The 16,229-nt window shown below is 37.5% G+C and overlaps 1 protein-coding gene across 3 annotated transcripts in view; it reads left to right on the top strand.

Moving 5' to 3' along the window:
• The window catches only part of LOC129925145 (neuroglobin-like), an 83,591-nt gene that overhangs the window by 22,119 nt on the left and 45,243 nt on the right, over window positions 1-16,229 (top strand). For all 3 annotated transcript variants that reach the window (XM_056023700.1, XM_056023701.1, XM_056023702.1), the window contains one exon: window positions 2,300-3,132. In XM_056023700.1, coding sequence (XP_055879675.1) covers window positions 2,981-3,132 — 152 coding nt within the window. In that variant the 5' untranslated portion in view covers window positions 2,300-2,980. The remainder of the gene's footprint in view (window positions 1-2,299; window positions 3,133-16,229) is intronic.

The raw sequence follows: 16,229 nt of genomic DNA, 5'->3' as shown, positions 1-16,229 counted from the left end.
CATAGTGTTGGAAACATACTAAACGTAGTCTATCATAGTGTTGGAAACATACTAAACGTAGTGTACCGTAGTACTGAAAACATACTAAACGTAGTCTATCATAGTACTGGAAACATACTAGACGTAGTCTATCATTGTACTGAAAACATACTAAACGTAGTCTATCATAGTGTTGGGAACATACTAAACGTAGTGTACCATAGTACTGAAAACATACTAAACGTAGTCTATCATAGTACTGGAAACATACTAGACGTAGTGTTGAACCTCGAGCCCCCTTCATAGGTAGCCAAGCCAAGCTAAGTTCAAGCGCACTTAGTAATTGAAACATACTTAACTATGTTTAATTTTGTTTTTTGTTAGCTTGCAACTTGGAGACTTCTCCGGGAAGACCCGATGATTTGACCTAGAAAAGTATTTGGAACATACTCTCTGACCTACACACATTTTCTGTCTCATTGCTTTTTCTGGTACAACTTTGTACGATTATATGTATCAGTGTTTCTCAATGTGGAGAGAATGCATAGGCCTGTCAGTGAAGTAACCGTTGATACATACGAGAGGCACTATCACTGGCAGACATAGATTGTCAAGAAGAAAATCTAGCTTTATATTTTTGTTTGTTTGTTTTGTGTGTGTGTGTGTCTGAATGTATTGAAGAGATAAGAGGAGTGTACAAGCTCAAATGTCTCCATGGCCACCTTCACTTAAAGGGAAAGCAGTGCTGATATCTCCAGCTTCTTGTAGAGCTCTTTTGATTGAAAAATAGAAACATGCATGTTTGTGTTTGTTTGTGTGAATTTTATATGGGTTGGTGAGTCTAATCATAATTACACAGAACACTATCAGACTATACAAACTATGGTAATTTAAGAAAATTAAATAATTAAATTAATTTTTTAAAATAATGCATTTATGACTGCATTTATTGACCATTACTTTTATTTTTAAAGTGTTAATTAACCTTTTCCAGAGAAATATGTTCTTTTATATTGGTATAGTAAAAAAAAAAGCATAAAACCGTTAATGCTTTACAATCAGTCCTGGTGTCTGCGTAGTTTTCTGTTTGATACTAAATTTGTTATAGTTTCTGTTTTCAGCATAAATTCATCATCAAATTCATACATACATTTAGCTCATTTAAAATCATAATCTATGACTTACACATATTCCTTACACGCTTTTAGACTGTAGTAGCCGAGTATCTATATATAGGCTATAATTCTCTTCGTCGCCCGACCATGCGGGACACGCATCATGGAAAGATAACTCTATTATTTCTGCAAGTCGGATTATAGTTACCCGACGTAACTTTCGCGGCAAAAAAAAAAAAGAAGGGGGTTGGGAGAACAAGTAATCTTCTCTGTATTCACCCGTCACCGAATAGCGGGGCTCTATGCAAAAACGGATTGCTCGGGGCTCAGTTTGGAAAGAGATACGGATAATAAGTGAAAATTAAGACTTTGTATTAGAAAATAAATTCGTCTTTGCATTTTATTTGTTCTTAACTACGTTCAGAATTACTTTTGGAGTCTTGCGTGTAGCGAAGTCATACATTATATCAAAAAAATTCTTTTTCCTACATAGATCACGCTCAATAGCAAGAATTACCAAATGTTTCAATCTGTCTTCGAGAACTGTTGACCTCAAGTAATTCTTCATTAGTTTGAGGCGCGAAAAGCTTCTTTCATCAGGTTCCACAATTACCAGTATTGTATAATGCCGTTTTTTTATCGCTCGTAGAATTGGCGTTTTCATAATGAATGACACCCCAACATGACAATTTTATCTATATTTCAGGAGATTTTTATGAGTTTTCAAAAGCTTTCAATAATATCCGGAAATTTCCAGGACTTTTTCGTATATTTTTGCTATTTCAGGAGATGTCCAGGAGCTCCTGGTAAATCAGGAGCCAGCGAAAAATCTGTTATAAGTTATAAAATGGTTTAATTTAATAATTTACACATAGAATTAGCGCGGGTCCTATGAAAGTGCTGGGTCCTGCTAAATAGCGGCGTATGCTACGCCGCGAGTCGACTAGTCTTAATTATTGTATTCATTTTCACCTTTGTATTAGTCTGTTGAACCGTTGGAGCACCGAACATGATCTGTCAAACGTCTATCGCCACTCCTCTCTGTCTTTAGCCTTCACTAAAATCTCTCTTAATGCTTGGTCCGTCCATTTCATAATGTTGTCTTCCCATCGCTTTCTCTGTCAGCCTCGTCCTCTTTAATACTACAGAACTTTTGTACAGTCTTTGAAAATATTAACCTTTAGGTTTTTGTATCTCTATTTCAGGCGCAGATCTACAGACTCTGTGCAACGATTCTGTCAAACAAAGATAAATGCTTCGGACTTGACAGATTTAAAGAAATAACGTTATATTTTAGACACAATCAATGTCACACAAGGCGATGAAAATATTTATTTCTAGTCTGGAACCCTAAAAAAAAAAAGACTCCACTCACTTGAACTTTGTAAACAATTTTCACTACTCACACAAGGCGACAAGAATTTGGTTAGACTAGAAAAAGTCACCGTTTTAACAGCGGCGACAACCCTGATACTAAATTCAAACTAAGGGCAGACAAATAGAATGGGAACTATAAATATCCCAGACATGTTTCTGTTCACATATTAAAAAGACAAGAGCGAACAACAAAATCCTTTTCACAGAAGCGTAAATCTACACAAGCTAGAAATAAGAGTCACTGACGCTGGACATCATCAAGTATCATTTTCATGCCTAGACTCTTTCTCTCCACAGAAAGGCTAAGCAGTGGAAAGGGTGATATATGAAAGACATAAAATGACAGAAATTTTGTACAATCTGCAAATCTAACATGTCTGTAAGAACCACAAGTGACAATCTGGGTTGACATCTCTTAAAGTTTTTTTTTTTGTTTTTAAAAAGCAATAAAATAACTCAGACAACACAAGGGGCTGTTTGCCTTTTCCAGTTACTTTGGCAGTAGAAATATGGGCAACGCTCCTGTGTCTTGTCTGACTGACTCGGGGGAGTTAATGCACCTTAACAAGTACCTGACACAGAGACAATTACAGCTGGTGCATGATACTTGGGACATCATGAAGCAAGATTTGCCTACCCTTGGTCTCACAGTTTTCTTGCAGTAAGTTTGACTGTAATGTGAAATAGGTATAGTTTTTATTAGATTAGCTATTTGATAGATTTGATACAAATAGTCCTGTTGCGGTAATTTAAATAGTACTGTTCACCTTCACTTATCCCTTAGTCCAGTGTTTCCCAAACCTTTTCCTTGACGGAACACCTCGCTCAATCGGAGTATTTAACAGAACACCTCGCTCATTAAGAGTATTTAGCGGAACACCTCGCTCATTCGGAGTAGGCCTATTTAGCGGAACACCTCGCTCATTCGGAGTAGGCCTATTTAGCGGAACACTTTGCTTAATTTTTAGAGAGAGTAATTCTGGTGTGATGGCCGACTAGTTAATTATTCCAGTAGTTCGTGGAACACCTATTCAGTCCTCGCGGAACACCAGAGTTCCTCGGAACACAGTTTGGGAAACACTGTCTTAGTGTGTTGAATCGTCAGGGCACTACACAAGATCTGTTGACCGTCTTTCTCCATTCCTCGGTGTCTTTTGCCTTGGATAGAATTTCTTTCGATGGCAGGCGTGTCCATTCTTTTATGTTGTCTTCCAATCGTTATTTTTGTCTGTCTCTTCTTCTTTTTCCTGGTACTGTTCCCTGAACGAAGGTCTTTAGGTACCCTCAGGATCTTGTGATATGGCGTAGAGTTTTACTTTGCGTTGGTAGGTCATCGTGAGATCCAATGGCTGTATTAATCCTGTTTCTAATCTTTTTAGTTTGTGATGCGGTGTTTGTTTGTGATACCTAGGCTATAGCACTCAATAGCATCTCCATTCAAGTACTGTTACGCTAATACAAATAGTCCTGTTGCAAATATAAAACACACAATATTGAGTAACGCCAGAATGATTGATATTTCATTGATGGAACTTAACGTCTACAAACTGTTCAGTTTAAGATCTAGATCTAGATTCTTTAATGCATTTTACATTTAACATTGGAATTTATTTCTTAGTCAATTATCTTTTTTTCTGAGCTAGATCTAAATATCTAAAACATTTGTCTTGTAGTGTTTGGTGATTTTATCACGACTAACAGTCAACAGTCTCATTAGAATTGTTTTCAACACTTTCAACCAGTGGCGTCACTAGGAGTGTGCAGGGGGTGCGGTCCGAACCTGGTGACACCGATCCTAGTGACGCCACTGCTTTCAACCATGCTATAACGATTTAGCAACAGACTTGCCTCAACCAACAAACGATTCTAGAAGATGTGTAGGTAATCTTTTTTTCCCCCGAGTCTATGGTCTTGTATTCTAAAAACTGAAGATTGTAATCCGAAGGTAACTTAGAGCCTTGTTGACCTCTGACATTTCGTTAAATAGAAGGACTGTTGGTCGTTGTAATAGCTACATTAACTATTGGCTATTTATAATTGGCCAGAAAGAAAACTTTTTTTTAATCCTCAAGGACAATTTGTTTGGTTCACTTTCTATTTCTAGATCAGGACTGAACCAAGGGGGCGTGTCTTCTGTCACAAACATGCCGGAAGGAGGAGAAAATCTTTTCGTAATTAAAATGGCTGTCTATATAATGCGATACTATTTTAGTATCTTCCGGAAATGTCAACGTTGCTTTGGTATAAAAGGGAAATGAGAAGAAATAGGGTTAGTCAGTTCAAATGTCTTAGCTGAAAATACATGTACTCATTCTTTCATTAAGTTTAATTTTTATTATATTCAATTCATTTCTTCGTAGAAACTGCTGTTCCTGTTCATACATTAGCTGTCCGGTCGTGGGGTTTGCGTTCCTGACTTTTGTTTTCAAACCTGCACGGCACTCAGTCAAGTAGCAACGAAATCAATTCCTGTGACATCTTGTCATTGAATGTGACATTTACAGTAGTTCTAATCCTCTGTTCATATTCTCACTCACGAAGATGTCACAAATTTTTTGTCACATTTACATCCGACCGAACAGTTAAAAACTCGTTTGTACTCTTGCCAGACATTATTGAGTGCGCGTGATGACTAGGGAACGTGAAACTGATCAAGAGGCCTGAGGGTGGTCAATGAACTTTTATGTATGTTGTGTCTTTTCTATTGATGTCAATGTTGTTTTTAATACAGAAAAGAGTCTTTGTCATGAGAACAAATTTACTATAAAGACCAAAAAAGAAATCTTAGTCTTAGTCTTATATCTTAGCCTTAGTCTTAGGTCTTATGTCTTGGGTCTTGGTGTCAGGTCTTGGTCTTGGTCCTTGGTCTTGGTCTGCTTTACGAATTTGTTTTCCCTTTTGTAAAATTAAAAACTTTGACCAGAAGTCAAACACTTGTGGTGTCTTGAACGAACATGAACGTGACACTAAATTCCTTTCAAACAAATCACAGCTCAAATGTACCAGCCAAACACAGCTCAAATGTACCAGCCAAACACAGGAAAGGGGGGGGGGATTACTAAAAAGAAAAAAATATCTATAAAAGCTGGGGAGGGGAGAGACATGGATGATACATTCGGGTCTAAATTCAAAATCCCAGGGGAGAAAGTTAAATGATGAGAGAATGAAGAGAGAGGAGGGGGGGACTACCAATGACAAATAGAGGCCTGACAAAGACAAGAGTGGAAATGAAGACAAACTCATAACAGGGAAGAGAGGTGGAGAGGTGACGAGGTTAGAAGTAGAAGAAATGAAAGAAAGAGACACATTGAAATGGAACTGCTCCATCGTCAAGTGAACAATTTGTAGGAGAGATCTCAGCTAGTCCTCGTCAAATTTATAAAGATTTTATTTTCTTTGTCTTGCTTGATACAGAGAATCACAATCTATGATATGTCTCCAAATTCTCAATCACAAGCTTACACAGACACTGGCATTATACACATGTATTCACTAACCTGCTTACTCACGTACACTGGCACTTAATCACTTCCACGGGCATTTAGTCACGTACACTGGCACTCAATCTTGTCTTATCTTATAAAATACAGACGTTACTTCAAAAAGGAAGATGATTACGTCCTATGCGTCATGCATGTTAACCAATGAGTTAAACTGGCTGGCTCAGGCAACCCATTCCATGCTCAAATAGCACTAGGGAAGAAGGAGCATTTGTACAAATTTGTCCTAGCATATAGGATGAGGAATGTGCCTTTATCTTTGAGTCTTTTATTAGGTACACAGGCACTTAATCGCGTACACAGTCATTCAGTCACGTACAGAGGCACTCAATAATGTACACTGGTACTCAATCACTTAAACAGTCATTCAATCACGTACACAGGCATTCAATACGCATTCAATCAGGTACACACACACTCAATCGCGTACACAAGCCCGTACCACACTAGTTCTCACAAAAGATTCATTCATTACACACACACACACACACACAATCTCATGCTCACAACGCACTCAGTCATGTGCACTGACATTAAATCACGTACAAACGCACACTCAATCGAGTACACAGGCCCGTATAACACTAATTCTCAAACAAAGATTCACTCATTACACACACACACACACACACAATCTCATACTCACACGCGCACCCACATTCACGCACCGCACAGACTCTTCAGCCTTATTTTCTCTTGTAAGTGTAAGTCTTACATCCAAAGACAAATGTCATTCAACTGAACCAACAGTAAGCCGATGAGAGGTCGGTCATATCTATCATTTTCACTGCGGTATGAACTTTTTAATGCTACTACTACTAATACTTTACTTTACATATGGATAGGGTCCATAGAGATTTCCATCAATGGGGGAGAAGAAATAGACTTTTTTTTTTATTGTTGTTGTATTGGTGTATCCAGTGCTCAGAAACAAAAAAAAATGAAAGTGTTGATAAGTGGTTGGTTTTTCTTTACAAAGCTTATGTCAGTCATCTATCCGTCTGTCTGTCAGTCTGTCTGGTACAAATTTTGTCAACGTAATTTCTCCCATTTCCAATCATCGGATCAAGTTGAACCTTTACACAAGCCATTGTTTCCTGACAACACATGAATCAATAACAAAAACTAATTAATTAGCGGTAATTAATTCATTTTGTTTGATATAGAAAGGGGAAATAGATTCTACAGTATTGAGAGATAAATGTACATGTGCAGCTCCTTCTCTTAGTGAAGCTTTTTTTTTAAAAAAAAAAGAAATTTTAAAAATATTTTGAGTTATATCATAAATTTCAGCACTTTTTTAGTACTTAGTGCATAACTAGTGTTTGTGCACTTTTTAGTACTTAGTACATGCTGATAACTGAAAGAAGTGAATACACTCCATTAGTTTTGGTCTGCAATAAACAACGTTGTCTCGGAAGTAAAAATCTTAATGTAGTGTGTCCCCCCCCCCCCCCACGGCTTAATCTCAGTACACAACGTGACTTGAATCAAGCTGAGCTACAGGCACTTCAACCACACTGATCACGTGACCGATGAGGTGTCTCAACTACGCTCTGGGCTCCACGTGTCCCTGAAAGATGTTTCTTCCGTATTCATTCTTGCTTCCCGTTCCGTGACATTTATAGAAATAGAGCATCCTCTGGCAGTGTTGTCGTGGCCCGTTCCCTGACATTTATAGAAATAGAGCATCCTCTGGCAGTGTTGTCGTGGCCCGTTCCGTGACATTTATAGAAATAGAGCATCCTCTGGCAGTGTTGTCGTGGCCCGTTCCGTGACATTTATAGAAATAGAGCATCCTCTGGCAGTGTTGTCGTGGCCCGTTCCGTGACATTTATAGAAATAGAGCATCCTCTGGCAGTGTTGTCGTGGCCCATTCCGTGACATTTATAGAAATAGAGCCTCCTCTGGCAGTGTTGTCGTGGCCCGTTCCGTGACATTTATAGATATAGAGCATCCTCTGGCAGTGTTGTCGTGGCCCATTCCGTGACATTTATAGAAATAGAGCCTCCTCGTGCAGTGTTGTCGTGGCCCGTTCCGTGTCCAATCTCTCAGACTTGTAGCTAAGAGTTTCGTGCCTGATGCATGTTCAGGTTATAGCGTAGGAAGAACTTCCCTGTAAAGGGGGGGGGGGGGGACACTGTAGTGAGGGCGGATACCATAGCTTTTGATTGAGGGAGTGAAATTTTTTGGAACCTTTTTACTCACACTGGCGCATTTACGAACATTTCTGCCAATATTTTCAAGCAACAATAAATACAACAATAACAACAACAACAAAAAAAAAGGGGGGGGGGTCAAAACTAAAATTCAGAGAGGGGGATTAGTAGGGTTCTAAACAAGGATATCATAAAATCAACAGATTATCAATTTATTCAAACATAATAATTATATGAGCACTTCTAGGTCAAGAAGATCTTGTATCTCTAATAATGGCAATGTCTTCGATTCGAAGGTTAAAGAAGAGTGCAGTGTTTCACGTGACTAAGCATAAACTCTAGTAGCGAATTAGTTTATTGTATCATACCAACTTCTTTCAATTCACTGGGAGCAGATTTACCATGGCACGAATCGGCGATTTTCTCTTATCATTTAGTCACAATGGAAACTACCCACAATTCTAAATGACGTATGTGTAACGTTTCAAGGAGAGAGAATATATGCAAGTGATTTATGTACTGTTAACCACTGACATCGAAATATATAGATCTGTGCTGTCGACACTTCCTGTTTAAAGAAAGAAAAAAGCGCTGCCAACATAGTTCACTTATTGACATTTTCATTTCTTTAAAATGTTTGTTATACTTAATGTGCCAATCTTTGATATTCCTTCATCTATTGACTTCTGTCAAATCTACCAACTTGGTCATCAAAATTCTCCCAGTCTAACAAAGAACGCCATCCTCTTTATTTCAGTCCCCAAACAAAGAAACCCTCACTGTCATTTTAGTACTCTTTTTTTTCTTCCCCCCCTGGATAATGAAAATAGTCCAAACAATCATTTCTGACTTTCAATTTGTCAGACTTTAAAGATAGAAACAGAGTCTGCCGAGCTCTAATAAGCAGTCTTGGTGTGTGTGTGTGTCTTTTAGGTCTTTTTCGTGTATGTGAGTATGCGTGTGTGTGCGCGTGTTGTGTAGCTTTGTGTATTCGTGTTTAACTCTGTGCGTGTGTGTTTAATGTGGTAGAACTGTTTGTGTGTGTGTCGCTTTGGTCTAAGGGTTTAGAAATAACAGAAAGGGGAAAAAAAGGATTTTTGTTACAAATGAGGACAGGACAGTGGACTGAAAACTTTTGATTAAGTAACTCTGTAACAAAAGAAACTGACACACGCACAAATAATCCGAAATAGAAATCAATATATTTTTGTTTGTTTTGTTCTGGAAGTTAAATAAAAAATGTGGGAGAAACGAAGAAATAGACAAAGGGGAGGTAATAAGCTGAGCAATGCATTGGAACACGTTTCCAAGTCAAACAATACATTAACCATAAATCGTGTTCAAAGTCCTAACACTTTTTATAATCCTTCACGCCATCTTTTCTTTTGCTGCACTTGTGAACAGCAGAGTCAGCACAATTATGTGAAAGTAAAGAAATTCTTTCAGATCTATGGGGCAGATCATTTTAAAATCATCTGTTTCTGAGGCCAATGTTTAACGGTTAACGAGGGTGTCAGGAGGCTAGCACAATAACAACCACCTTTACTTTTCCCAAACTGTAAGGTAAACATTAAAGTTGGATAGAGTGAGGGGTGCCCTAAAAATCCCGAAATTCAAAAACCCTTTCTTCATACCTGAGTCCAGGGGCGGACTGGAAGTCAAAATCGGCCCGGGCATTACTATACAATCTGACCCATAAATTGTATATCATATGCTGGGCATCTAATTATAGGCCTATCTGTCCTCAAAATCATTATAATTTTGATAATGTAGTGATAACTTTACACGTGTATGAAGTTAAATCTATTTCTTTACAAGAAATATTTAGGCCTTATGTTGCTTTGTAATCGCTAAGTGTGTAGGCCCTAAAAGGACAAAGTAAACTAGAAACATTTTCTAAGGATGTAGGCTATTACATTACATGGGAAAATGTGTGTTAGATTAAATTACAATTTAATTTAGAGTCTTTCAAAGATTATTTTTAAACACGATTATTATAAAACCATAAACAATTTAATACGTGTCATAGCGGTATACATGCGTCCCTTTCAATGGCCCTACTGGTCCATTTGGGTACAGGTCCACCGGGCTTTTGCCCGAATGCCCATATAACCAGTCCGCCCCTGCGCTTTACCACTGATCCATCACGCGCCCTCCAAAACATGTGTCTAGAAACAAAAAATCCAACCTTACAAATAGAAGGTGAACAACGCTCTAGATTCTAAATTCAAAACTGGCCAAAATGTCAAGGTCAAAGTCCTAATCCTATTCAGAAGGACCATTATTCCAATAATAATAATCATTTAGACTTTGGTGCACTAATGCCAGCATGTGACATGATATTTATGTTGACTTTCAGACGGTTCCATGAGAATCAATTCGCATGTTCTTGCTATGAAATATCATACACATGAATGGTCATTAACACTAGAACCACTGTGATTTATTAGTTTGATGATGATTTTTGTTTAACATTTATATTTCTTATTGCCTCTAAGACTATCTACATGTAGAAATACAATAGGGAATGTAAACCAACATATGAATAAGTTCCGTTCAATAAATCGTTTTAGGGGCATTCACAAGTCAAAGCAATAAGCTATTTAAAGACAAATTGTGTAAAGCTCATGTCAGTATAGAGACAAGATAGCCAATAACACTCTTGCTTCTATAAGAGAAAAACATTTTTTTAAAATACTTTTTTAATCTTACATTTCATAATGAATCATTAAATAAAAACAAAATGTCGTCCCGACTGAGAAAGTATATCTTGATTGTTTTGAAATATACCCAAGAAACCTCTGTTAATAGTACTGTCACATGGTCAGTCAATGTAAATATGGTCTCCAGTGGAGACTGATTTCGGTCTAAGGTCAACAGTGTCTAAATCACAACTCGCATTCTGCTCCAGGTGCCCAAGGTTCCAGATTAGTTAGACCGTCTGGCTTCATCTAGTTGTCTGATCTTGAATGTACACAATTTAATCCCGTTAAGCCCAGTGATTTGTAATACATTTCTTAACTCAACTCTTTTGTGAGATAATCATTCGAGTTTAGACCGAAACACTTGAATGTAAACATTTGAATTGAAACGTAAACATTTGAATATAGACCTGTACATGTGAATCTAAACATTTGGATATAGACCTGTATATGTGAATCTAAACATTTGAAGATAGACCTGTACATGTGAATCTAAACATTTGAATATAGACCTGTATATGTGAATCTAAACATTTGAAGATAGACCTGTACATGTGAATCTAAACATTTGAATATAGACCTGTACATGTGAATCTAAACATTTGAATATAGACCTGTATATGTGAATCTAAACATTTGAATATAGACCTGTATATGTGAATCTAAACATTTGAATATAGACCTGTATATGTGAATCTAAACATTTGAATATAGACCTGTACATGTGAATCTAAACATTTGAATATAGACCTGCATATGTGAATCTAAACATTTGAATATAGACCTGTATATGTGAATCTAAACATTTGAATATAGACCTCTATATGTGAATCTAAACATTTGAAGATAGACCTGTATATGTGAATCTAAACATTTGAAGATAGATTTGTATATGTGAATCTAAACATTTGAATATAGACCTGTATATGTGAATCTTAACATTTGAAGATAGACCTGTATATGTGAATCTAAACATTTGAATATAGACCTGTATATGTGAATCTAAACATTGGATTATACCCCTACACGTCTTGCAGGACGATAGAGTTTATTACGTCCTAACGAAAACGTCTTGCAGGACGATAGAGCACAAGATCTACAGAAACTTTTTGCCACAGAGAGAAGGGCACAGTACACGCCGTCATATTCACCACAAGCCGTCTCTTCGTCCGTCGTCCGTTTTTGTCTCTCGCCTATTTCCGTTCTTACTTTTTAATGTACTGTCGCGTCACTAAGAAAATATCCAATGAAACCCAACTTCTACGCATCTTAGTGTTGAGTCATTACACTATAATTGCGAAACAAGAGTTCAGAAGAGTGAAGTCATTTCAGTCTAATCACTCAGGCATCTACATTTCCTTGTAAGTCTATTCACAGAACACAGAAGCTACTTCTTCTTGACTGATCACATCAGAACGTCATAGAATTATAAAAGACATATACCAAGGAGAAATGTTCATCCTTGAAGTTCGTGATAATTCGATCTCTTGGAATGAGAATAAATCCAATTATCCCAGAAACAAAAGCTACAAAACTGACTGCTTTCTGGTCACTTAGGTAAATACATTTAGCAACTTGTGTGATTTTTTAATTTCAGCTTTGGAAGTAAAAAAAAAAAATTAAAACATATTTTAATATTACAAGACACAGTAAGACCCACACACACCAATTTTACAACTGGCCTTATCAAAGACATTGGCCTTACCAATAGTCTTTTCCAACATAATGGAGGCAGGGAAATGTACTCGGACAATTGCTTTGAATCATGAACAAGAAAACAAACTGACTTCTTTCCCTTTATTATTTCACCATTGGCACTCTCCTGCCTCTAGTCTAAACAGAGGACACGGAAGGGTGAGATCTGTGTTACTACAAAGTGTAACCGTTTGGCCTTAGCTCCCCCTACACTTCATCCAACGTAAAGCTGGGTTTGTTTTTCACATTTGAGAATCTCTGCAACGTTATACACTGTGGTAGGTGGGGAGGGGGAAGGTAGGAGATGTTTACCCCCTTTAATAGATTGTAATAATATCTTATATATACTCTATAATCAATGGATGGGGGGGGGGGGGAAATCAGATGATGTTATGGGGTGTGCTTGACCAAATCTTCCTAAGAAGTAGGCCTCTGTATCTTCAGGAGAGTAAAAGCATTCTACAAATTAATGCCAGAACCTTATATTTATGAGACCCGAGCCAGAATATGCCAAGAGAAATCTTGGTCTAGTTTGTTGTTGTTTTGTAACCCTGTTTTAGACTTTGTCCTAAATCTTTGCCAATTTTTTCAACAAAAACAAAACATGCTTATTCCAGTGTATATTTCTGAGAACATTATTTGTTGTTGCAGACTTCTAGAAGCTTAATACTGACCTCATGTCTCATTGGTATGACTCATACACCCATTGTCACGTGACGTAAGGAATCACTCATTCACCAATTGCCACATGACGTAAGGATTCACTCCTTCATCCATTGTCACGTGACGTAAGGACTCACTCATTCACCAATTGTCACGTGAGATAAGGTATCACTCATTCACCAATTGTCACGTGACGTAAGGAATCACTCATTCACCCATTGTCACGTGAGATAAGGTATCACTCATTCACCAATTGTCACGTGACGTAAGGAATCACTCATTCACCAATTGTCACGTGACGTAAGGAATCACTCATTCACCCATTGTCACGTGGCGTAAGGTATCACTTATTCACCCATTGTCACGTGACGTAAGCTGCACAAAGCCATCGTTACGCCCATATATTATTACTTGACCATGCTTAAGTACCGAAGAGGACCAAAGCAGTCTCGACCTTGTGTCTATTACGTGAAACTGGACTACGATAGACCAGATCTGGACTCGATTACTACGACATAGTTTAGTCAGAGATTAACAGCTAACTTTGGACTTCTTAGTCAGAGATTAACAGCTAACTTTGGACTTCTTGACACTTGGTACCATGCTCGCACACTTTTATTTTGGGTTGAAAACATTATTAGTTTTTTGTTTGGATGGGAAAGTTTTGAGCTAGTATTGTCTTAAAGCAAATAAAACCAGTGAACTTCTTTTTTAACGTGTGTTTGAGAAGTCACTCAATGAAACTAAAAAACAAACTATTCCATGTAATACATGCGCAGATCTACTGAAAACATTTCGATTGAACGTCTGATTCACGTGTATTTATTTATACTTCGTTGCTATAACTGGATAACCTTCACCCCAGCTGTAATCTGTGCTTCAGATTGTTGGGACTTCTTAACTACCAAAATCAAGACTACAAAAATATTTTACTTCTCAAATCTGAGGATTATTTGTTTCATGTTCAAATACTTTCAGTCTAGCATCTAGGTCAAGGCTTTGCTTAATGATCAAGACTGGTCTATTCATTGAATTAGACCTGGCATAGCACAGTTCACACTTTCTCTTAGTTCCAATGTTGTTACAGGCCCAGCTCCAAACGTCGTGACAATGTGCTCGTTCACGTCATTGTCCCCAGCAAATCTTCACGAGTTGACATGAGTGAAAGACCCACAACTCTATCTAGCTCCAGCTGTTCTTGTTTTTAACTAGCATTCATTTCAGTTTGTTTTTTTTTTACACAGCCACCGAAAGGATAATAGCCCCTTTTCGTTTTGTGTGGTCTGTCTGTTCGTCTGTCCAATTTAGATCTCGAAAATTTGATATATTGAACTTAATATATTGAAAATCCGAAATCCGAGATCATGATATTTTAGATTTTACAAAGTTATAATACAACGGGTACTTTTTTTTTTCTTTTCTGAAAGCGAAACATTTAATTTTTTTAATTTCATTATACACTAATTATTATATAAATTACAACTATTCACTAATATTTTTTAAAGCGTACATTAAGACTAGTATCAGTTAGGTGAATGTTAGGTGAAAGTTAGGTGAATATTAGGTGAATGTTAGGTGAATGTTCGATGAATGTTAGGTGAAAGTTAGGTGAATGTTAGGTGAAAGTTAGGTGAATGTTAGGTGAATGTTAGGTGAATGTTAGGTGAATGTTCGATGAATGTTAGGTGAATGTTCGATGAATGTTAGGTGAATGTTTGGTGAATGTTCGGTGAATGTTTGGTGAATGTTAGGTGAAAGTTAGGTGAATGTTAGGTGAAAGTTAGGTGAATGTTAGTTGAATGTTCGATGAATGTTCGGTGAATGTTTAGTGAATATTAGGTGAATGTTAGGTGAATGTTTGGTGAGTGTTCGGTGAATGTTTAGTGAATGTTAGGTGAAAGTTAGGTGAATGTTCGATGAATGTTAGGTGAATGTTCGATGAATGTTAGGTGAATGTTAGGTGAATGTTACGTGAATGTTTGGTGAATGTTTGATGAATGTTCGATGAATGTTAGGTGAATGTTAGGTGAATGTTCGATGAATGTTAGGTGAATGTTCGATGAATGTTAGGTGAATGTTAGGTGAATCTTCGATGAATGTTCGGTGAATGTTAGGTGAATGTTAAGTGAATGTTCGATGAATGTTAGGTGAATGTTCGATAAATGTTAGGTGAATGTTAGGTGAATGTTCGATGAATGTTAGGTGAATGTTAGGTGAATGTTTGGTGAATGTTCGATGAATGTTAGGTGAATGTTAGGTGAATGTTTGGTGAATGTTTGGTGAATGTTCGGTGAATGTTCTATAATTACAGTAACAAGATTTTCGCTTGAGAACGTTTCTAATTTTTTTTTCTAACAAGCATCCTCATCAGAGGCGTAGTGAGGGAAAGGTGGAAAGGGGGCACGATGTCCCGGGCGCTACCCACAGGGGGGTGCCACACACATAGAGGCGCCAGTATATGTTCATGGTAAATGGGGCAGGGTGGGGCAAATAAAATACCTTGCCCCCCCCCCCCCCGCTTATGATCCACACACATCCAATGCAACACATCAAAGGAATTGCTACACCATGGTTACACTAGTCAAGAAACAGCTTAGCATTTTTAACGCTACATTAGCAGCACTAGTCGCCCAATTGAGACAATTCATTGCTCCTTGATTTCTATGCATGAGCTAGACATGAAACTATTGCTCGACAAACAGACCTGGTGCATGCTAACGTATTTTAAAAGACTCTGTTTGAGTTCTGATTAAGCTCGAGGTTTATGTAAGAACGAATCCACAGAGAATAAGGAGATATTTCACATTCTGACAAGGACGCCGAGACTGCCGATAATAAATTTCACAAGACAGTCGATAGAGCACCATTTATTCCACAGTTGGGTATTTCCCACTAGATTTTGGTCCTTTCTGTGCAGGCCTGTGCCTATATAATGCTTGAGTGTTTATTGTTGAAAAACAAAAGGCTTAACATAATCGTTATTATTTATTTCTCTTTTTTTTTTGTAATTAACTGTGTTTTGTTTTTCTCAAGCATAGG

The sequence above is a fragment of the Biomphalaria glabrata genome, chromosome 3, assembly GCF_947242115.1.
Source record: "Biomphalaria glabrata chromosome 3, xgBioGlab47.1, whole genome shotgun sequence".
In the NCBI taxonomy this organism is placed as follows: Eukaryota; Metazoa; Mollusca; class Gastropoda; family Planorbidae; genus Biomphalaria; species Biomphalaria glabrata.
This window is presented reverse-complemented; position numbering and strand designations above follow the sequence as displayed.